General features: G+C 46.7%; 1 protein-coding gene across 1 annotated transcript; it reads right to left on the reverse strand.

Moving 5' to 3' along the window:
• Positions 1-397: 397 nt before the first annotated feature.
• On the reverse strand, positions 398-21,446 carry LOC140406920 (gamma-crystallin S-1-like). The gene is made up of 4 exons (XM_072494776.1): positions 21,260-21,446; positions 2,320-2,435; positions 1,785-2,027; positions 398-740 (listed from the first exon to the last, which is right to left on the reverse strand). Exons 1-4 carry the CDS (start codon positions 21,444-21,446, stop codon positions 465-467), a joined length of 822 nt encoding a protein of 273 aa, XP_072350877.1. The 3' UTR covers positions 398-464.
• Between the last annotated feature and the right edge of the window lie 1,203 nt (positions 21,447-22,649).

The raw sequence follows: 22,649 nt of genomic DNA on the forward strand, positions 1-22,649 counted from the left end.
CCAATGTCAGAAGAAGGCCAACGAGCCCCACCGAGCTGCAAAGATACGTTACCACCTCACTGCTGGCATCAGGTCCACCTGCCACCCATCAAGTTCCCAAACCCACTCCCCACCACCAACAGATCACTATGTCGAGCAAAAAAGTACCTGAAGTACCCAGAGAAATTAGATAATGTCCTATTGACTGCACAAACTTTAATAAAATCAGCAGAGGATTGGCACCGACCCAGTTTTTCTGGAGGATCAGTCCACACCTTTGCTGCTTCTCTATTTTTTCATTTTAATGATAATCACAAACCTGAGATCACTGTGGTGAGAAATTGTGCAGGTGCCCACCTGAAAAGTCACACTGCTTTGAACAGTTTCTTGTTTATGTGATTTAAACAAGATGACAGTGTAATAGAGAATATTTATTATGTTGACAGCTGATTCAATAAAGTAAGATCATATTTTACAATGAAAAACTAGAAATCCCTCATGCGTCTGAAAGATCCAATAGTTGAGTTGAAACCGCCCCAGTCACTGTATCTCCTGAATTCACCGGGTCTCATGAAGTACTGTCGGCCTCTGTAGTTGGGATGTTCATAGAAGGTCCAGTAACCGTCCATCACATGGCAGGAGTGGATGTCACGGTAACGGAAACGATCGTAGACAGATGGACAGTCATCCATGAATTCCATCATCTTTCCTCCAAAGTCAGGCCTCTCGTAAATCCTCATTCTGTAGTTTCCACCTCGGTACTGTGATAGAAATAAGATTATATTAATGATTAAATAATAAATATACATTTATTTTATGCAGTAAAAGATAAACATTGTGAAGGAAGGAATATAATGGAGCCCAGGTGATGACATCAACAATGAGAACAAAGCTGAGATAATTTATTAACATCGATTCAAGAGGTTAATTATCTTTTAGATTGTTACCAACAAGCAGCTCCTATTTAATTTTAAACAGTTAATCAGTGATGTGTGTGTAAGAGTGCACAGGGCTGATATTAGTTGGTGCACACAGACAGAGGTTTATCAATATCAGTAATAATCTGAATGTATTTCTGTTTCCTATTGAGGTACGCTTATTTCTCTGATTTTCTGCGTGGGAAAGCTTTCTCTTTCCTCAAAAGTATTAAACATTTACAATAAGATAGAGTGAGTACACATGTGTCTGTCACCATATTATTGCCAATCATACCTCAGTCTATCTGTCGATGATTTCATTACTTTCGGCAATATCAATGCATCAATATGGATTTCAGTTCTAAATATTTAATTCATCGACAATAAATGCATCCAATTATACCAGATTTTGCAATAGAGTGTCGACATGACACCCAGACGTAACCCCAGCTTGCACAACCATTAACTTAAGGTCCATCTCGCACAACTTAACAGCGTCTGACAAATTATAAAGATACCTTCAAGCAGTGATAGAAAGACTTGTCAGTGGATTGGTAAATCAGGCTGGATGTTTGACAGGTAGACAATTCACTGTCTGTTAACCACCACTGGCCAAAGTTAAAATCAGACCTGTCAAAACAGCTGATGCTTTGACACAGAGTCATCGGACTCGAAACGTTAGCTCTTTTCTCTCCCTACAGATGCTGCCAGACTTGCTGAGATTTTCCAGCATTTTCTCTTTCACTTCAGATTCCAGCAACCGCAGTAATTTGCTTTTATCCTAATGGCTCTTCAGAGCTGATGTGCACAAAGTTAAATATTCAGCACACTGATCATTACCTAAGGCTTAATTTGGATACAAAATAACAATCACTGAAAGCAACTTACATGTGGGTAAGAGCGACATGACCTGATGTTGTCATTGAATCCCATCCAGCGCTGGTAGTCAGGATATTCCCCCCTGCTCAGAACATACTGGTATCCCATGTAATTGGGTTTCTCATACATCACCCACCAGTCATCCTCAACACGGATGGAGTTACAGCGGCTGAAGTAAGGGGACAGGTCAGCACAGTCACTGCTGCACTCATAGTGCCGACCCTGGAAGTTCCTGTCCTCGTAAAAGATAATCTGTGGAAAAAGTCACAGGTTTGTAAATTAATAACTTGTCAAATTAGGCTATGAAGAAATCTAATACAATATATAAACTCTGATTTATCCTTGCCTTTCCCATTTTGAGCTCAGAGTTTTAGCTGAGTTACTGACTGTGCTTCACCACTTCACACAGCTTGGTATTTATATGTTGGACAGAATTGCCTCCCTGGACTGTCCTTTTGTCATTTAATGATTGCAATAGTTTGAACTCAGCACAAAAACAGCAAAACACATGTCACATACACTAAATAGAACCATTTTAACGCACCTGTGTATCACTGAATGCGTTTTGCCTCCGTCTCATTTTAATTGTTGTGTGGAAAAGGCAACAATTCATTGGAATCATTGTGTTTCCGATGCTGTACAGTGCTTTCACTGACATTCCTGAAGAATTGGCATTACACATTCAACCAGGTATGTTTCCAATAGTTCAGCGTAAGTGCTGAAACTGACTGTAAAACTGATTAAGATGCAGATGTACATTTTCAGAACAATGTGCTTTATTTTCAGCAGTCTACATAATGGCTGATGCATAATTGCCTGTGTGTTTTACTTTCAGATTGTTCTCCAAAGGCTGTAGAACTTTTAGCACTTCTGACCTTATGATTGGGAGGGCATTGATGAAGCAATTGAAGATGGTTGGGCCTGAGGAACTACTGCACTGATGTCCTGGAGCTCAGATGATTGACCTCCAACCACCACAACCAACTTCATTTATGCATACGGAGTACAGTGCTACAACTGTAGTGAAGATATTTCAAAAGATCAACTCAGTCCATAAGAGGGCCATTCAGGAGTCTGGTAACAGCGGGAAATAAGTTGTTTCTGAATCTATTGGTGCATGATATTATGACTGCAGTGTTGAGGGGTGTCGTTTCTTACAGTGCATACTCAGCAATGTTGTGGGGTGTTGTTTGTTCCAGTCCAGACTCATTTTCATATTTTAACAAGTTCAGTTTACCTGAAGCCATATTGGAACAAGAAACAGGACAAGAGAAAGTCAGGTGGTAGTGTGATCAAAGTCGTTTTTAGAAAGTTTGTTCTAAAGTGGGAAGTGGGGAGCTGGATTCTTAACCAAACAAGAATCAGTGAAGGAGGAAAGAGGCTCTGGGTGACTGAAATATAACATAATTTTGACTTAATGGCAAATTCCGTTACCAGAGGTGACATCCTCAAGCTCAGAAACAGCAATGTGACCTTGAGTTATTGAATCACAAAATGCAGACTATGATTCATCCCACTCCACTGTGTTCTTTGAATAAGTTATCCAATTACGCACAATCCTCCGCATTTTTCCAGAATTCCAACTTTTTCCTTTTCATCTATAGGTCAATAAAAGAAATCCAGTGATAAATAAAGAGGTAAGTGGCAATATTAAAATGAAGAAATTGCATACAAAACTAGAATCAGAGCAATGATACTGGTGACCGGGAAAGATACAAGGAAAAGCAAAGGTGACAAAACAGGTGAGTTACAAAATAAATAATTATTAAAAATCATTTGCAAAAGATAGCAATTCAAAATTAAAATGTTTTACAATTATTTTAGGGGAAAAGATATTGTTCAAGAGTATAGTGAACCCGCTGCAACCTGATTAGCGATGTTGTCAATGATAATAAGGAAGAGTTGGAAGCAAAATATTGATGCTTTTACAAATGAGGAAGAGGTCAACATGCCAGATATCCCAAGGAAATAATATTGAACCAATGGCAAGGACTCACTCAAATTAACTGAAGCAAAGTAATAGGAATGAAGAAAATTATGATGCTAAAGCCTGACAAATCCTCAGGGCTAGGATTTAAAGCAAGTTGGCAAGGCCATTGTGATTGGGGATGGGCAACAAATGCTGACCTTGCTGGTGGCACCCGACAGGACCAGAAGATTCCAGTGGCGAGAAGGCCTGGAAAATCCCCCCTCCCCCAATAAGTTCTCCATGTAATTCCCTGCTGAAGGTTACTATTCAATCTGCTTCCACCACCCTTTCAGTTGTTGAAATGCATAATAAAACAACATATCATCAGATTTTGCTTCTTACAGAATGAGACTCAGACAATGCACCAAAACAAGGAAAGTTTATCACTTCAATTCCATCAGAAGTCCAGAGTTGATCAGCTTCATGCAGTTAGAAACTCTGTGTCTGCAATACCAAGGAAGCGGTAAGATGTATATGTGTAGCTCTGTGACTTTCCCAATCTTACTAGTATTGTTCAGTGCCTTTCTAGGCACTTACACCATTTAAGTACTGAATTGTGATGATTACAGGTAGTCAGGCCTGATTTGGGACAGGGAGCAACAGAGAATATGAAAAATGAAAATCACTTATTGTCACAAGTAGGCTTCAATGAAGTTACTGTGAAAAGCCCCTAGTCGCCACATTCCGGCACCTGTTCGGGGAGGCTGTTACAGGAATTGAACCGCTGCTGGCCTGCCTTGGTCTGCTTTCAAAGCCAGCGATTTAGCCCAGTGTGCTAAATCAGCCGTTCATGATTTAATGGATATAAGAGCAAGAAACAACTGTTCTGTTCAGACCCATTGCCTGTGTATCTTGGAGAGATTGTAGAAGTAGCTAGTGTGAGGTTAGGGAATAACTATACAGGAGCCAGCGGCAGGAGGATTTCCTGCAACAAGTTCAAGAACGTCAAAATCATTACATGATTGGGAGCCAGGCAGTAGTTTAGAGGGAGAGAGAAGAAAATATCAGCTAACCAGGCATTCAGCCTCAGCTAATGGAGCATGAGTATTCCTCCAAGCCCAACAAGGAAAGCTAAGATTTTACTACAATGTTCGTATTCGCTAAAGGGTGAATATGTGTTTCCTGAGGCCCTCCTTACTCTGTCTCCCTGGGCCCTTTATTGCACTGTACTATGTTGATGAATTGACTGCCTATGCAGGGGTCCCCAAACTGTTGGCTGTTATACGACAATCAATTGGATTTGGGAGTTCCTCCTCGTCTGAGACAGCAGTGCTGAATGTGAAGCAGAGACACTGGTGGGACAATGCTGGGGTCAGCTCTGAGTATCTATGGTGTGCTCATGCACATTTTCTTTTCTTTCTGTAGTTCCGAAAGTGTGGCTGAAGGGAAGAAGCATCAAGGCCCCTGTCAGAGTTTGAAACGTAATTGTGGGGAAAACCATTGTTCCCCCACTTTTGCCTCTCACCCCTTCTCACAACGCTTTCCCCCCTCCTGGCTCACCTGTGACCTGATCAAAACTTTCAACATCACAATTGGCCCTCACTATATTTTTTGGGAATACTTTCAGATAGTAGGGATAAAATTAAATTTACATAGAACATAGAACATAGAACGATACAGCGCAGAACAGGCCCTTCGGCCCACAATGTTGCACCGACATGGGAAGTCAAAAAACAAAAGCTATCTAACCTACACTATGCCATTAACATCCATATGCTTATCCAATAAACTTTTAAATGCCCTCAATGTTGGCGAGTTCACTACTGTTGCAGGTAGGGCATTCCACGGCCTCACCACTCTTTGCTTAAAGAACCTACCTCTGACCTCTGTCCTATATCTATTACCCCTCAGTTTAAGGCTATGTCCCCTCGTGCTAGCCATTTCCATCCGCGGGAGAAGGCTCTCACTGTCCACCCTATCTAACCCCCTGATCATTTTGTATGCCTCTATTAAGTCTCCTCTTAACCTTCTTCTCTCTAACGAAAACAACCTCAAGTCCATCAGCCTTTCCTCATAAGATTTTCCCTCCATACCAGGCAACATCCTGGTAAATCTCCTCTGCACCTGCTCCAAAGCTTCCACGTCCTTCCTATAATGAGGTGACCAGAACTGTACGCAATACTCCAAATGCGGCTGTACCAGAGTTTTGTACAGCTGCAACATGACCTCATGACTCCGGAACTCAATCCCTCTACCAATAAAGGCCAACACTCCATAGGCCTTCTTCACAACCCTATCAACCTGGGTGGCAACTTTCAGGGATCTAGGTACATGGACACCGAGATCCCTCTGCTCATCCACACTTCCAATAACTTTACCATTAGCCAAATATTCCGCATTCCTGTTATTCCTTCCAAAGTGAATCACCTCACACTTCTCTACATTAAACTCCATTTGCCACCTCTCAGCCCAGCTCTGCAGCTTATCTATGTCCCTCTGTAACCTGCAACATCCTTCCGCACTGTCGACAACACCACCGACTTTAGTGTCGTCTGCAAATTTATTCACCCACCCTTCTGCGCCCTCCTCTAGGTCATTTATAAAAATGACAAACAGCAACGGCCCCAGAACAGATCCTTGTGGTACACCACTTGTAACTGAACTCCATTCTGAACATTTCCCATCAACCACCACCCTCTGTCTTCTTTCAGCTAGCCAATTTCTGATCCACATCTCTAAATCACCCTCAATCCCCAGCCTCCGTATTTTCTGCAATAGCCTACCGTGGGGAACCTCATCAAACGCTTTACTGAAATCCATAAACACCACATCAACTGCTCTACCCTCGTCTACCTGTTCAGTCACCCTCTCAAAGAACTCGATAAGGTTTGTGAGGCATGACCTACCCTTCACAAAGCCATGCTGACTATCCCTAATCATATTATTCTTATCTAGATGATTATAAATCGTGTCTCTTATAATCCCCTCCAAGACTTTACCCACAACAGACGTGAGGCTCAGCGGTCTATAGTTGCCGGGGTTGTCTCTACTCCCCTTCTTGAACAAAGTGACCACATTTGCTATCCTCCAGTCCTCTGGCACTATTCCTTTAGCCAATGATGACATAAAAATCAAGGCCAAAGGCTCAGCAATCTCTTCCCTGGCTTCCCAGAGAATCCTAGGATAAATCCCATCAGGCCCCGGGGACTTATCTATTTTCAGCCTGTCCAGAATTGCCAACACCTCTTCCCTTCGTACCTCAATGCCATCTATTCTAATAGCCTGGGTCTCAGCATTCTCCTCCACAACATTCTCTTTTTCCTGAGTGAATACTGACGAAAAATATTCATTTAGTATCTCGCCTATCCCTTAAGTCTCCACACACAACTTCCCATCCCTGTCCTTGACTGGCCCCACTCTTACCCTAGTCATTCTTTTATTCCTGACATACCTATAGAAAGCTTTTGGGTTTTCCTTGATCCGACCTGCCAAATACTTCTCATGTCCCCCCCTTGCTCGTCTTAGCTCTCTCTTTAGATCCTTCCTCGCTACCTTGTAACTATCAAGCGCCCCAACTGAAACTTCACACCTCATCTTCACATAGACCTCCTTCTTCCTCTTAACAAGCGATTCCACTTCTTTGGTAAACCACGGTTCCCTCGCTCGACGCCTTCCTCCCTGCCTGACCGGTACGTACTTATCAAGAACACGCAGTAGCTGTTCCTTGAACAAGCTCCACATATCCAGTGTGCCCAACACTTGCCGCCTACTTCTCCAACCTATCCCCCCCAAGTCATGTCTAATGGCATCATAATTGCCCTTCCCCCAGCTATAACTCTTGCCCTGCGGGGTATACTTATCCCTTTCCATCACTAACGTAAACGTCACCGAATTGTGGTCACTGTCCCCAAAGTGCTCACCTACCTCCAAATCTAACACCTGGCCTGGTTCATTACCCAAAACCAAATCTAATGTGGCCTCTCCTCTTGTTGGCCTGTCACCATATTATGTCAGGAAACCCTCCTGCACACATTGTACAAAAAACGACCCATCTAATGTACTCAAACTATATATTTTCCAGTCAATATTTGGAAAGTTAAAGTCTCCCATAATAACTACCCTGTTACTTTCGCTCTTATCCAGAATCATCTTCGCCATCCTTTCGTCTACATCCCTAGAACTATTTGGAGGCCTATAGAAAACTCCCAACAGGGTGACCTCTCCTTTCCTGTTTCTAACCTCAGCCCATACTACCTCGGAAGAAGAGTCCCCATCTAGCATCCTCTCCGCCACCGTAATACTGTTTTTGACTAGCAGCGCCACACCTCCCCCTCTTTTGCCTCCTTCTCTGCGCTTACTAAAACACCTAAACCCCGGAACCTGCAACAACCATTCCTGTCCCTGCTCTATCCATGTCTGCGAAATGGCCACAACATCGAAGTCCCAGGTACCAACCCATGCTGCCAGTTCCCCTACCTTATTTCGTATACTCCTGGCATTGAAGTAGACACACTTCAAACCACCAACTGAACACTGGCCCCCTCCTGCGAAGTCAAATCTGTGCTCCTGACCTCTATACTCTCAATCTCTCTTACCCTAAAACTACAATCCAGGTTCCCATGCCCCTGCTGCATTAGTTTAAACCCCCCCAAAGAGCACTAACAAATCTCCCCCCCAGGATATTTGTGCCCCTCAGGTTCAGATGTAGACCATCCTGTCTGTAGAGGTCCCACCTTCCACAGAAAGAGCCCCAGTTATCCAGAAATCTGAATCCCTCCCACCTGCAACCATCCCTGTAGCCACGTGTTTAATTGCTCTCTCTCCCTATTCCTCATCTCATTATCACGTGGCACGGGCAACAACCCAGAGATAACAACTCTGTCTGTTCTCGTTCTGAGCTTCCATCCTAGCTCCCTGAAAGCCTGCCTGACATCCTTGTCCCCTTTCCTACCTATGTCGTTAGTGCCAATGTGGACCACGACTTGGGGCTGCTCCCCCTCCCCCTTAAGGACCCGGAAAACATGATCCGAGACATCACGTACCCTTGCACCTGGGAGGCAACATACCAAACGTGAGTCTCTCTCGCTCCCACAAAATCTCCTATCTGTGCCCCTGACTATCGAGTCCCCAATTACTAATGCTCTGCTCCTCTCCCCCCTTCCCTTCTGAGCAACAGGGACAGACTCCATGGCAGAGGCCCGTACCCCATGGCTTACCCCTGGTAAGTCACCCCCCCCACAAGTATCCAAAGCGGTATACTTGTTACTCAGGAGAACGACCGCAGGGGATCCCTGCACTGATTGCTTCTTCCCAGTCCCTCTTACAGTTACCCATCTATCTCCAATCTTTGGTGTAACTAATTCCCTGAAGCTGCTATCTATGACCCCCTCTGCCTCCCGAATGATCCGAAGTTCATCCAACTCCAGCTCCAGTTCCCTAACTCGATCTTGGAGGAGCTGGAGATGGCTGCACTTCCTGCAGCTAAAATCAGCAGGGACACTAACGGCATCCCTCACCTCAAACATCCTGCAGGAGTAACATTGCACTCCCTTCCCTGCCATCCCTCTAACCTCCAACCAAGATCTGGTTAATAAATAAATTTTAAAAAATATATATATATATAATAATATAATATGGCACTTACCTCACACCAATGGGTCTTATTATTAGGTTAGAGGAGGAGGGTGGGTGGGAGACACTACACGTGTAGTGTCTCGGGTTTCCCCTCCACCAGAATTTATTGGTTGGGGGGGGGGCTTCCCAGAAGTCCGCGGGTGAACTTCCGGTTCCCGCCTTATATTACTTTGTTTCCTGTCACTCAGTCAACATTATATCAATGCGGGGGCGGCACGTGGCACAGTGGTTAACATTGCTGCCTACGGCGCTGAGGACCCGGGTTTGAATCCCGGCCCTGGGTCACTGTCCGTGTGGAGTTTGCACATTCTCCCTGTGTCTGCGTGCGTTCCACCCCCACAACACAAAGACGTGCAGGTTAGGTGGATTAGCCACGCTACATTGCCCCTTAATGGGAACCAAAATAATTGGGTACTCTATATTTAAAGAAAACAAAACATTATATCAATGTAGCCACTTTCCCAATAATTCCATCAGTTTCAATTTTACTGGCAGCTTAACATGCGGCAGTTTATCAATCACCCTTTGAAAGTCCTTCTAGAAAACATCAACCCACATTACTCTCATCAATCATCTCCGTTACTTCAAAGGACAAAAGTTGGGCGGCATTGTCGCACACTGGTGTGGGCGGCATGGTAGCACAGTGGTTAGCACTGTTGCTTCACAGCTCCAGGGTCACAGGTTCGATTCCCGGCTTGGCTCACTGTCTGTGCGGAGCTTGCACGTTCTCGCGACGTCTGTGTGGGTTTCCTCCGGGTGCTCCGGTTTCCTCCCACAGTCCAAAGAGATGCAGGTTAGGTGGATTAGCCATAATAAATTGCCTTTAGTGTCCAATAAGTTTAGGTGGAGTGACTGGGTTACGGGGATGGGGTGGAGGTGTGGGCTTAAGTGGGGCGCTCTTTCCAAGGGGCAGTACAGACTCGATGGGCCTACTAGCCTCCTTCTGCACTGTAAATTCTATAATTCTATGCTGGTACAAGATAGATAAACACAATTTTCTTTCAACATATTTTGTGTGTCTTTCCTTAATTAATCCATATTTCTCCAAGTCATTGTAATGTTTGTTCCAGATTATTGTTTATGAAAGTTTGCGCACTATTTTGTTTTATAAATTTAGAGTGCCCAATTGTTTTTTTTCCAATTAAGGGGCAATTTAGCATGGCCTATCCACCTAACCTGCACATCTTTGCGTTGTGGCGGTGAAACCCACACAGACACGAGGAGAATGTGCAAACTCCACACGGACAGTGACCCAGGGCCGGGATTCAAACCTGGGTCCTCAGCGCCGTAGTCCCAGTGTGCCACGTGCCGCCCTCCGTTTGCACACTATTGAGAGTAAACTGACTAGCTTATAGTTTTTATCCTTTATTTGTTAAGGAATTCTCCAGACTCCTGACACCATTCCAATATCTAAGGAAGATTGGATGAATATAGCCAGTACAATTGCAATTTCCACCATTATTTCCCTCAACATCCTGTACAGTGGCCAGGATTCTCCATTTTGGAGACTATGGGCTGGATTCTCCGTTGCACCGGCAGCGCATTCACACCCGGGGATTTCACGGCGGCATGGGGCTGCCCACAATGAGAAATCCCATTCCCAGAAAACTGGTGCGGCAGCATGCAGAATCCCGCCCCATGTTCTCCCGCCGCAGGTGAATTGGAACTGATTTGTGCTCCTACTGGGAAACCATTCTCACAACATTAGCAGGCCCAATCCAGTATTCTCCAGGGCCTCTGCACCCCACCCTACGCCATACACCCCCCCCCCACGCTGGGTGGCCCACCCAAGGACTACGCCCATTGAAGCCCCTACGGGGGCACCAGATGGGTGCCGCAGAGCATACATTAGCATGGGAAGTGTCAACTGAATGCTCCAGGGATGGGCATCAGGGCCAGAGGCCCCCATGGTTCGAGGTGCCAATGAGCCAGGGGTGTGGGGATGGTGGGGGGGAACATACGGGGCAGAGACCACGGTGCCAACTGGGGCACCATGTAGCCCATTGGAACTGGTTGGGCACGGCCGTACACACCATTCCACCACGCTAACATGTCAACTGTTTGTCGTGATATGCACCAGTATATCATGGTGCAGATGCACACACACTGATGGACACACAGCAAGACCAATCAACACACACAACACCGCAGCCAATCACCAGTTAGAGCACACTCACTAGAAAGACAGGGGGCATTAGAGTTCCCACTCATTCGGGATGCAGCCTCCTACAAGGACAGAGCTTACAGCTTACAGCACAGATCCTCACCATGTGCTGAGTGCATAGACTGTTTCGACAGGCATAGGTCTTTAGTTTAATCTAACATCATGTTAACCCACAGTGAAAGTATGTTCAACAGTTTCTAACTTAATAAAATAGTGTTGCACTATTTTAAGTATTGGTGGCCTGTATGTGTTCAACGGATCCAGAACACCCAACACAACATGGTACCAGGAGTTGAGGGATATTAGAACTTCTTAGACCTACCTGCAAGTGATCTGCCTTCCACCAGCATTCAGTCATCCTGCAAATTGGACAGCGTCCGCCCGCCGCCGTCGCTCCGCATCACCGGTAACTTGGGGGCCAACTGGAAGATATTCAAACAACACTGCAAGCTATACCTGGAAGCCACAGACCAGGAAGATGCCTCGGACACCAGGAAGATCGGTCTCTTCCTATCCACGGCCGGGGAATATGCCATCCACATTTTCAATTCTCTCACCTCAAAATTCAAGACGGTCCTCTTCAAGTTTGACACTCACTGCAACATAGAGGTGAATGAAAGTTTTGAGCGCTATGTATTCCAACAGCGTTTGCAGGGTAAGGATGAACCTTCCAGTCCTTTCTCACCCACCTCCGCATCCTTGCGCAATCCTGTAATTACGGGCCCACCTCCGACTCCATGATACGCAACCAGATTGTTTTCGGTGTCCAGTCGGACCCCCTACGCCAGCAGCTCGTCAAGGTAAAGCAGCTCGCCCTAGCGACCGCCATCGAAACCTGCGTGCTGCACGAACACGCCACTAGTCGGTATTCCCACATCCAAGTGGCTGAAACGGCGCGCAAGGTCGCCACGAGGTAGAATGGGTCCAAGCAATGGAGCAACTCCAGGGCCTCAGCCTGGATGAGGGCGGCCATTTCACACGGTTTTCACGGACTCCGTGCTTGTGCGCACCGAACGAGGGAACGGCAACATTGACGAACGTACGGCGCAGGCTCGCACCACGTACGGCCGCACCGCGCATGCGCGGTGGCGCAGCGAACGTACTGACGCTACAACGTGCGGCAACTGTAGCTCCGCCCACTTAAAGCAGCAATGCCCTGCCAAATCCCGACAATGCCTGAGATATGGCAAACTTGGCCACTATGCTGCTTTATGCAGATCAGCTCGGCCTGCCAATTCGTATCGCTCTGGCCAGCCTCGCAGGAATGTCCGGGCCATTCAACCCAGGGTCACCGAGTCCGATGCGGACCTACTGCCCAATATTGACACCGAGGACCCGAAGGCACCTTTTCGAGTCAGTATCGTTACAAAAAACAGGGTGTCCCCGAAGCAAAGAATCCAGACTCTATCAGTATACAGCATCGGTCCAGACGATGAGTGGTGTGCCACCCATACGGTCAACCGGTCCCAAATACGATTCCGCCTGGACACTGGTGCCTCCGACAATCTCATTGCGCGGTCAGACTTCCAAAGCCTTTGTGTCAAACCAGCCATCCTCCCATCAGCCTGCCAGCTATTAGATTATAATGGCAATGCCATTGCTGCCAGCGGCTCGTGTCAACTTGAAGTGACACACAGGTCACGCAAATCACGGCGCAAATCAGACGGGCATCGCGCCGCCCCAAAGGTGCGGATTGCTCCGCATCTTTGGGGGCCAAGCCCCAACCTTGAGGGGCTAGGTCGGCGCCGGACGAATTTCCGCCCCGCCAGCTGGCGGAAAAGGCCTTTGGTGCCCCACCAGCTGGCGCGGAAATGACATCTCCGGGCGGCGCATGCGCGGGAGCATCAGCGGCCGCTGACAGCTTCCCACGCATGCGCAGTGAAGGGAGTCTCTTCTGCCTGCGCCATGGTGGAAACCGTGGCGGAGGCGGAAGGGAAAGAGCGCCCCCACGGCACAGGCCCGCCCGCGGATTGGTGGGCCCCGATCGCGGGCCAGGCCACCGTGGGGCACCCCCTGGGGCTAGATCTCCCCGCACCCCCCCCAGGACCCTGGAGCCCGCCCGCGCCGCCTTGTCCCGCCGGTAAGGTAATTGTTCTTTCTTTGAGTAACGTTCGGTATTGTTCTGAGCGCAGATAAGGCAATTCTCGACATAATGGGTGACATCGCTTTTTAAATCGGACCACCAATATAAAGGTCTTAAATGGGCAATGGTATTGTCTATCCCTGATGTCCGTGTCCGTCATGAAATTGGTAAATGAGCTGTTTTTTGTCCTAAGTGGGGACCACATATATTCCGTTTTTTAAAACTATGCCGTCCTGTACAGTCAGTGCATCCTTCCATTTATCATGGGGGCTGGGAAGTTGCCGTCTAAAACCTGTTTGCGGGTGTTTTTTGGGCTTGGGATAGATCCTTAATATTGGTCTGGGAAACCTGGACTGAGTGTATCGGTTCGCTTTCGGATGGCTGCCAGAAGTGACCATGGCGTGATCCTGCCTTTACATTACCGGGTGGGGAGTAGCGATGATGGCTTCTTACTTTAATGATACCGTATGTGCAATCTTAGGCTGTCTTGAGAATGTGCTTTAACAACGGGGCAGAGGGTAGGGGTTTTCCATCGGCTGAAACAACACCTCGAGATTCCCACAGGGGCAGGAATTCTGTTAAGCTGTTGCACACATACAGGCTGTCCGAGTGTATGTCTGTGGGAGTTGGAAAAGACTCGGGGCGCTGAATTACATAGGCTATGGCTGCGATTCCTGCTGCTTGTGAACCTAAGTGGCCAGACAATTTTAAAGAGATCCCTTCTAGTGGGCGTCCCTGCGTGTCTTCCACCTAAATTCCACAACCAGTAATTCTAACTCCATTTTCGATTGTGGACGAATCGTCTACATAAATTTTTTAAGTATCTCCTGTGGCTCGGGAATCCTGTGCCTTACTGCCTGCCTGTGGGTGTCGTGGCTGGGTCCTGTGTGGTGTGGGGCTGCTATGATCTGGCACCCATGTGGGGTCCTTGCATATTGGAGATTATCGGCCAGAAATGTGTGGGTCTTGGTGCGAGTGACCATAATGTCCCTGCCTTGTAACAGTAGTGGCCAGCGAGCTGCTCTGATTTGGCTGACTGAACCGTCCTTTAATCTACCGTCTAGTAATAGTTGAGTGGGGGGGTGCTCGATCAAGATCGTGACTGGGTTGAGGCCTGTGATTTACGCAAAGTACTTTACTGCCCTAATAAACTGCAAGCTAATACTCTTGAGGCATAGGTTACAGGCCCTAAGTGATCGTGTTGTTCTTGCAGGAGTACTGCTGATAGGGTTCGGTCGGTGGTTGTTACTTCGATGGCATAGGGCAAGTTTGGGTCTGGAACTTGTAAAGCGGGGGCTGAGCCTAGGGCGCATTTTTAATCATCAATGGCGCCTGTGTGCTGTGGAAGCCATTCCCATGGGTCATTCTTTTTAAGGAGCTCTGAGAGAGGGGCTGCTTTGGTGGCAAAACCATCTATATCATTTCTGCAATATCCTACCAAACCTAGGAATGACGGGAGTGCAGTGACATTTTGGGGCAGGGGCAATTTAACGATGGACTCGATTCATTTTTGCTCAATTTCTCTCTTCCCGTGGGTGATGATGGTGCCTAAATAACCTTTTCCTTGAAAATCTAGGCCTTTTGGGGGCTAACCTTACATCCGATTGATCGCAGTAAGCCTAGTAATTCCGATAAGAGCTCTATGTGTTCCTCTTTTGTGCCCATTTGCAAGAGCAGATCGTCTACATATTGTATTAGGCATTCGGGTCGGGAAAATTTAGAAAGTCCATTGGCCAATTGTCGGTGGAAAATGGAGGGAGAGTTATGGAATCCTTGTGGGAGACATGTCCACGTGTACTGCTGCCCTTGAAACGTAAATGCGAATTTATACTGGCAGGCCCTGTCTAACGGGATGAACCAAAAGCCATTGCTGATGTCCAGCACTGTGAAATACTTTGCCTGTACTCCCTGTTTAAGCATGGTCGTGGGACTCATGGCAACGGTGGGGGCTGCGAAAGGGGTTACCTTATTAAGTTTTCGGTATTCGATCGTTAGTCGCCATGAACCATCAGGGTTTTTTACCTGGCCAAATTGGGGTATTATTTGTGGAAGCTATGGGTCGAATAACTCCTTGGTCTAACAAACTGTAAATAACCTTCGAAATCTCACCCTCGGCTTGCTGTGGGAAACCGTATTGCTTTGGCTGCTTTGGATCGAGACTTGAAATATTTACTGTACCTGGGATCTTCCCACAATCGTGTTTGTGTTGTGCGAACAAAGTTTTGTGTTTTATGAGGACATCTCTAATTGTCTGGTCTGCACTAATTGTTTGCGGATTAAACCCTGTTTTCATAATCCCCTACTGTGAGCGTAGCGGGAGTCCTAGCTGTTTTAGCCATTCGCCAGACACATTTGTTTACTGGGTCAAACAAAAGGTTATGGGAGCTCATAAAATCAATGCCTAAAATGTGCTTTGCATTTTGAGGTCAGTCAACTAAAACGACGGGGTGTTTAGTGCTAATGTTCCCTATCTGAATGGGTACGGGAGCTGTGATATATCCTTGTTGCATGTGGCCTGTGAATCTACTCAGGGTGATGGTGTCTGTGGTGGGCCATTTGTCCTGTTGAAACATGGTGGAGAAGTTTAAAGTGGTGTGGGATCCTCCTGTGTCCCCGGACTGTGCCTGTAACTACTGGTCTGCCTGATTTGTCCCAGCGTGTGTCACAGACCCAAGTTGGGGAGTCCGAACATCGTCTATCTGTGGAGTTAAACGCTAAGTCGTCTGAACGGGCGCTAACATTATGCATGGGCCTAACATTATTCCTACGTGAGGGGTTTGGTGGCTGGTCTCGTTGATGGTTCGGGGGGGGTTTTGTCGGCAATCGCGGGCGTAATGTCCTATGTGGCCACAATTGTAATAACCTCGTGGTGCCTGTGCTCTGGGGTGCTGTCCCTCGTGTCTACCCTCGTTTATCCATGCTGGGTCCTGGCTAGTCCTAACTGGGTGAATGTTTGCTTCTATCTCGTCCTGATCTGTCTGTCGGTGTAGGGTTTGTTCCCATGCTCTAGAAAGTTGTTTAAGTACCCAAACTTCATTGTGTGTGTGGTCTGCGGGGTTGTAGTTTACACAAGCCTTTTGACCTGCGGCTGTGGCATGCGAGACTAAGGTGCGGGACCATTTAGTGGTGTCCTCCTCATTTAGGTGTACTCGGTTCAATTATCCGTAGACTGCCATTAAATGAATCCATAGGCGACCTGCAAATGCAGTTGAATGTTCTCCCTTCTTTTGCCTGCAGTGATTTAAACCCTCGACTTGATCTCCTTTGTTATACCCAATGGCATCTAATACGGCTGTTTTCATTTCCTGTAGGGTTCCTCCTGCTACATTTTGAGGTTCTGGCAAAGCTGACCTTACGGACTGGCTCAGGCTCATAACTATTAGCTTTCCTTCCTCTCTCTCGTCTAGGCTGCACATAACTTTTTATTCGCATATCTCCTCAAAGAAGCTGTGTGGGTCTGCGGTGGGCTGGAATGGATTAATTTTCGTGCAAGCTTCTCTTGATTGGTTTATGGATAGTGGGTGGCGTAAATGATATCAGGCTCATCCTGATCCGATGACCTGCGTTGTGTGGTAACCGGATTCATGGGGGTCGAATTGTGATTGGGGGTCTGTGCTGCCTGTGCAGTCGGTGCTGCGGGTGCTTTTCTTTTTGGGGCGTGGGTGGCTCGATTTTTATTTCCCGTGTCCTCTACGTATCTTTGGGCGCTTTTGTTTAACTCTTGCCAATTGGGAGCATCTTCCTCATCTAAATCCTGTCCGAAAGTGTACCTGAAGCCATTCTGTACTGAGAGTAGCTACTGTACCTTTTCTATCTTCTGTCGGCATTTAGCATGGTCAAGGGTACTTTGCCTCTGTTCCTTAGTGGAGTTGTAGAGTGCTCTCAAAGCTGCTTTTAAATCTGCGCATTTGCTAGCAAACTGGGCGACCTGTTGCTCTGTTTCCTCTCTTACCAGGACTGCGCGCTATGTACCTTGGTAGGCTTTATCGTACTGGGTCTGGAAGCTACTAAGGTGAACTAGACAAGATTGATGTGCGCATTTCCTTATCCTTAGCTGGTAACTGTTCCCGGAGTTGCTCAATTAGCTTCTCGCTTTCGTTACTGTTTTCCTTGTTCTTTTCTTCCATCTCAATTAACTGCCTATGGAGCGTATTCACAACCTCCTCTGTGCCTCGCAACTGTGCCAAACAGGACACTATTGCCATCGGCTTTCTGACTTTCCCTTCATTTTTCTTGTGGATCTCGCTTAGGTTCTCCCACCAAGTCTGTCCTATCTTTCCTGGACCTGACTCATCATTAGTGCAAAATTTCGACCAAAGGGGCCATCCTTTCCCCTTTAAGTATTTCCTTAACTCTTCCTCCCATATGGGGCATTGCTCTGCTCTGTTGGTCACTGCGACCTCGGGTTCCTGTGGATTCATCAATCTTTCCATTGCTTTAGCGGCCATTACTTCTCTTATCTCTTTCTCTACTTTTAGTTTGGGACAGGGGAATAAGGCGGCAATTTGAACAGTGGGTATGGCTTAAGCTATTTTCCGGCTCACAATCCCTCGATAGTTGTACACAATTCGAACGAGTTTACCTTACTCTTCCTGTTAGGTACGCATGCGGGTTGGTACACACTTCCGAAATTTGGTTATTTGGTCGATATGGGACTTGCACTTGTGGTTCTTTCCCTTTCTCGCAATTGGATTCAAAGTTTGTGGGTTCTTAAGTCACTTTTAATTGAGTCCCGTCAGACTTCGCCAATAATGTTGCTCTGTTTCGGTCCCAACAGCGTCGCCAATACTGTGGGTAGTTCTATTTATCTTAGTGAACCACAAGCCTTCCTTTACATCGATCAAATGACCACACAACCAGTTAGTTAGTTCAAAAGATGGTTTATTTACATACACAAGAGTTATCTCAACATGCAAACACAATATCTACTACGAGTTAAACTATAGCTATCAGCTACAATAACCTACACTTAACTTCAGGGCGACCGGCACTGTGTAAATGGATAAGGCTTTTATCTGGATTTCACTTGGTTGGTTCGAAGAAAGTGGCTCTGTCTCTGCTGGGCTCATACGTCAGGTAACGATCGTTGGTCTTGAACTTAGCTGGCTGTTCCTGCTGCAATTGGGCTGGCACAGGCCGGATCCAAAAGAGACAGAACACATGGCTGTGTCCTCTTTTATCCCTCTTGGATTTCACGATCTTTGGGGCGGTCCTTAACCTTGGACCCAATAGTTCAACAGGGCTCTGAACACTGTCTTCGATTTCGGCCAATAAAGAGGCAGGTGCCTTGGTAGCTGGGCAGGTCCTTAGCGGTCATTGACCTTGGCAGTTGTGCTTTCTGAGTAAGAGGAGTGGCGCCGATCAGTCTGTGGCTTGATTGGAGTTCTGTTGTCCTGGGGAAATGGGCCATTAAAATGCAAAAGAGCGGGGGTTTCGATCAGGTTTGGTTACCTGTGTTTTAGATACACACGGGCTGTGTATCTGTCTGAGTCCTGGGTTGGTCATAATTCCCATGGTCCTTTTGCAGGTGGCCATCTTAGATGGCTACAGCATGGTAACACAGTGGTTAGCACTACTGCCTCACAGCGGCAGAGACCCAGGATCGATTCCAACCTCGGGTGACTGTGCGGAGTTTTCACATTCTTTCTGTATTTGCTTGGGTTTCCTTCGGGTGCTCCAGTTTCCTCCCACAGTCCAAAGATGTGTAGGTTGGCTGGATTGACCATACTAAATTTCCCCTAGGTGGGGTTACGGGGATAGGGCAGGGATTGGGCCTTGTAGGGTATTCCTTCTGAAGGTGGGTGCAGACGTGATGGGCCGAATGGCCTCATTCTGCTCTGTAGGAATGGTATGATCATTATCATTCTCAGTACATAGTTATTCTGTTCATAATAAATAGGTCTATAGTGACTCTGCTCGATGGTCGCCACTCCTTCCAAGATGCCACACTAATAATCTGCAATGGCTTAAATTTTCTGGCCCTTCCTGCTGGCGAGATCTTCCAGTCCTGCCAATGGCAACCTCTGTGCAAGTCATGGAAAAAGCCGTTGACATTGCAAAACATTCAGCGGTGGAGGGGGTGCAGAAATCCCACCATCTGTAATTTGGCATTTGGATGTCAAAGTCATGTTTCTTGCTTTGGAAAGACCAGGCAAGCTTTAGCTTGGTTGGCGGTAGAATTAGAACAAAGAACAAAGAGAACAAAGAAAATTACAGCTTTGACAAAGGGTCAAGTGGACTCGAAACGTTAGCTCTTTTCTCTCCCTACAGATGCTGCCAGATCTGCTGAGATTTTCCAGCATTTTCTCTTTGGTTTCATATTCCAGCATTGTTGCTCGTTTTAACCTTAGTTTATTTGCTCTAATTCTGTCACCTTTGCTCATGAGTCACCAGGTATCTTTCTGATACCGCCACGTGGTTCAAGTCCAAGTAATGATTAATAATGCAACACACCGCTTAGTAAGAGTTAAATCAACGCTCATTTATTATATACAGCAATTAATACTCACACAATAATTCTACTTCTAAGCTACTACCTACCACTAACAGGCCAATACTTAACTTTGGAAATGGCCCACCAAGTCAGGGAAATGAATTGTCTTTCGAATGGGTTCTGAGCCTGCGGGATTCAAAAGCTGGTACAGGTCGATAGTCAGGAGTGTCTATCTGGTAGCGATCGTTGCAGTAAAACCTACGGTTTCTTTCAGCAAGGGTCTCGAAGGGTGCAGAGAGGAGAAGAAGGGTCGAGTTGAACTTGGCCCCTATTCTTATAGTCCCCAGGGGCTTCCCGCCTCTCGGGGAGGACCTTGTACCTGGTTCCAAGTGATTGGACTTGGTCCCAATCACTTGGTTCGATATTCTCCAATACTGGAGCGATTCCTTGATCGAAGGGTGGTCGTTTACCTTACTTTGTGTCAGCTCCTGCTGGCGCCGAAAGGTCTGGGTTGGCTTTGTGTTACTAATTTGTAGCAATTGTTCCCGGGGATGGCTGCTTAATATGCAGATTGCTGGGGTGTTGTTATGTTGATGGCTGCAGGTATCAGTTTGGTCTGGCTTCTCCAGAGGCGAATACACTGTTTTACCTGCAGCTGTCTGTTTGAGTCCTGTTGGCTGATTTTCCCATCAGCCTCTTCCGTTCGCCATTTTAAATCGGGGTTTGGCCATTCTAATTGGGAGTCAGCCATTTTACATGGCTACAGCATCCGCAGTAAATCCAGCAATTAAAGAAAAGTACAGCACAGGAACGGGACCTTCGGCCCTCCAAGCCTGTGCTGATCACAATGCCCTAACTAAAGAAAAACCTTCTGCTCTTGCTCGGTCCGTATCTCTCTATTTCCTCTCTATTCATGTATCCACCTAGATGCCGCTTAAATGTGAGTCACCTCAGGAAGGAGCTGCGCTCCGAGAGCTAATGATTCCAGGTTGGACTTTTACCCGGTATTGTAATACTTCTTACTTTTTCCTTTTGACTAAGCTTACAATTTCCTTTAGCATCCATGGTTCCTGAATCCTGCCATTCATCCTTCATTTTTACGGGGACATGCCTGTCCTGCCCTTCAATCAACTGGCCTTTGTAAACCTCCCACATGTCAGAAGTGGATTTGCCCTCAAATAGCCGCTCCCAAACCACATTCCCCAATTCCTGTCTAATTTGGGTGTAATTGGCCAAGGCCCAATTAAATACCCTCACCCACTCTTGTCCTTATCCATGACTACTCGAAATCTTATGGAATTACTGTCGCTAAGTCCAAAATACTCCACCACTGAAACATCAATCACCTTGTCTAGCTCATTCCCAATACCAATGGCCCCCTCCTTGGCTGGCTTGTCAACATACTGTTTCAAAATCCTCCCAGACACATCTAACAAATTGCTCACCATCCGAGCCCCTGGCTGTCAGGGATTGCCAGTCAATATGGGGGAAGTTAAAATCGCCCATCACAACTACCCTGCTTTTTTCACACCTTTTCAGTATCTGTCGACACAACAGCTCCTCTGTCTCCTGCGGGCTGTTAGGAAGTCTATAATACACTACCAACATTGTGATTTCACCCTTCTTATTCCTCATCTCCGCCCATAATGCCTCACTACATGATCCCTCCTTACATAAGCGTTTAAACACAGAAATCCAGCTGATCATCCACAATATTAAGTTCAAAGGAATCATATTTCTTTGAAGCTGTGTGAAGAGTGAAGCTTGGCTTCACCATCTTTACATTTTTACTTTAAAATGTTTTTGCCACCTTTCAATACATATCAAGGGCGAGAACCTCTGGCTGTTCCCGACAGTGGGACCTTCCGGTCCTGATGACGATGCACCCTGCTGCCTCTTCCCTGGCAGCATTGGATGGATCCAACAGGAAATCCCATTGACGGGGCAGGACCAGAAGATTCTGTTGTTGGCCAACGCACTGCGGGGAGGCCAGACAATTTCACTGAGAGCTGAGGAATTGACCAGCTCTGATTTCAAATGGGGTGAAGGGATCTTCATTCATAGTTATTCACATCTTCCATTTCTTTCTCAGCTGCTAAGTTCATCAAATATTCTAATCTTCCACTTTTACACTTGAATGATGGCTGAGACCAATTAGGTAAAGCACTTTGCCGGGGCTCTGAGATAGCATTGCCATCCAAACAATTTTCATCAGAATACAGAGATAACGGATGTGATTCGACGGCTTGTCGCGCCCGACTTGGTGTCGGGGCAATAACGATGAAACTCACGAGAGGTCTCCTGCGAGATTCGTGACGCTCAAAATGTCTTGCAAGATTTAGCGGAGTCTTGCAAGATGCCCGATCTGGATCTTGCCCTCACTGGCATGATCCAGATATGCATATTTAAATGAACTGTTGGGCTCATTTAAATATGCATTTGGTCGATTCTCCGGGCACTCGGGCTTCACCGCCCCCTATGGGAGACCTCGCCAGAATGCTGATTAGTATTGGTCTACACAAACGTAGGCCAGTTGTAATGGCAGCTGGAGGCGGGGGGGGGGGGGGGGGGGGGGTTCTATCAGGTCATTGGAGACTCCAGGTGGTCAAGCATTGGGCAGGATCGTACCCTGGTACTCTCGCTACCACCTG

This window comes from Scyliorhinus torazame, chromosome 2 (assembly GCF_047496885.1).
Source record: "Scyliorhinus torazame isolate Kashiwa2021f chromosome 2, sScyTor2.1, whole genome shotgun sequence".
NCBI lineage: Eukaryota > Metazoa > Chordata > Chondrichthyes > Carcharhiniformes > Scyliorhinidae > Scyliorhinus > Scyliorhinus torazame.

Excerpts from the sequence above, each read along its gene's own strand:
- LOC140406920 (XM_072494776.1), bottom strand. The coding sequence starts at position 21,446 with ATGGTGAGCAATTTGTTAGATGTGTCTGGGAGGATTTTGAAACAGTAT. Across the intron at positions 2,028-2,319 it reads ACGCATTCAGTGATACACAG|ATTATCTTTTACGAGGACAG; the intron begins GTGCGTTAAAAT and ends CTTTTTCCACAG. Across the intron at positions 741-1,784 it reads CATGTCGCTCTTACCCACAT|TACCGAGGTGGAAACTACAG; the intron begins GTAAGTTGCTTT and ends TTTCTATCACAG.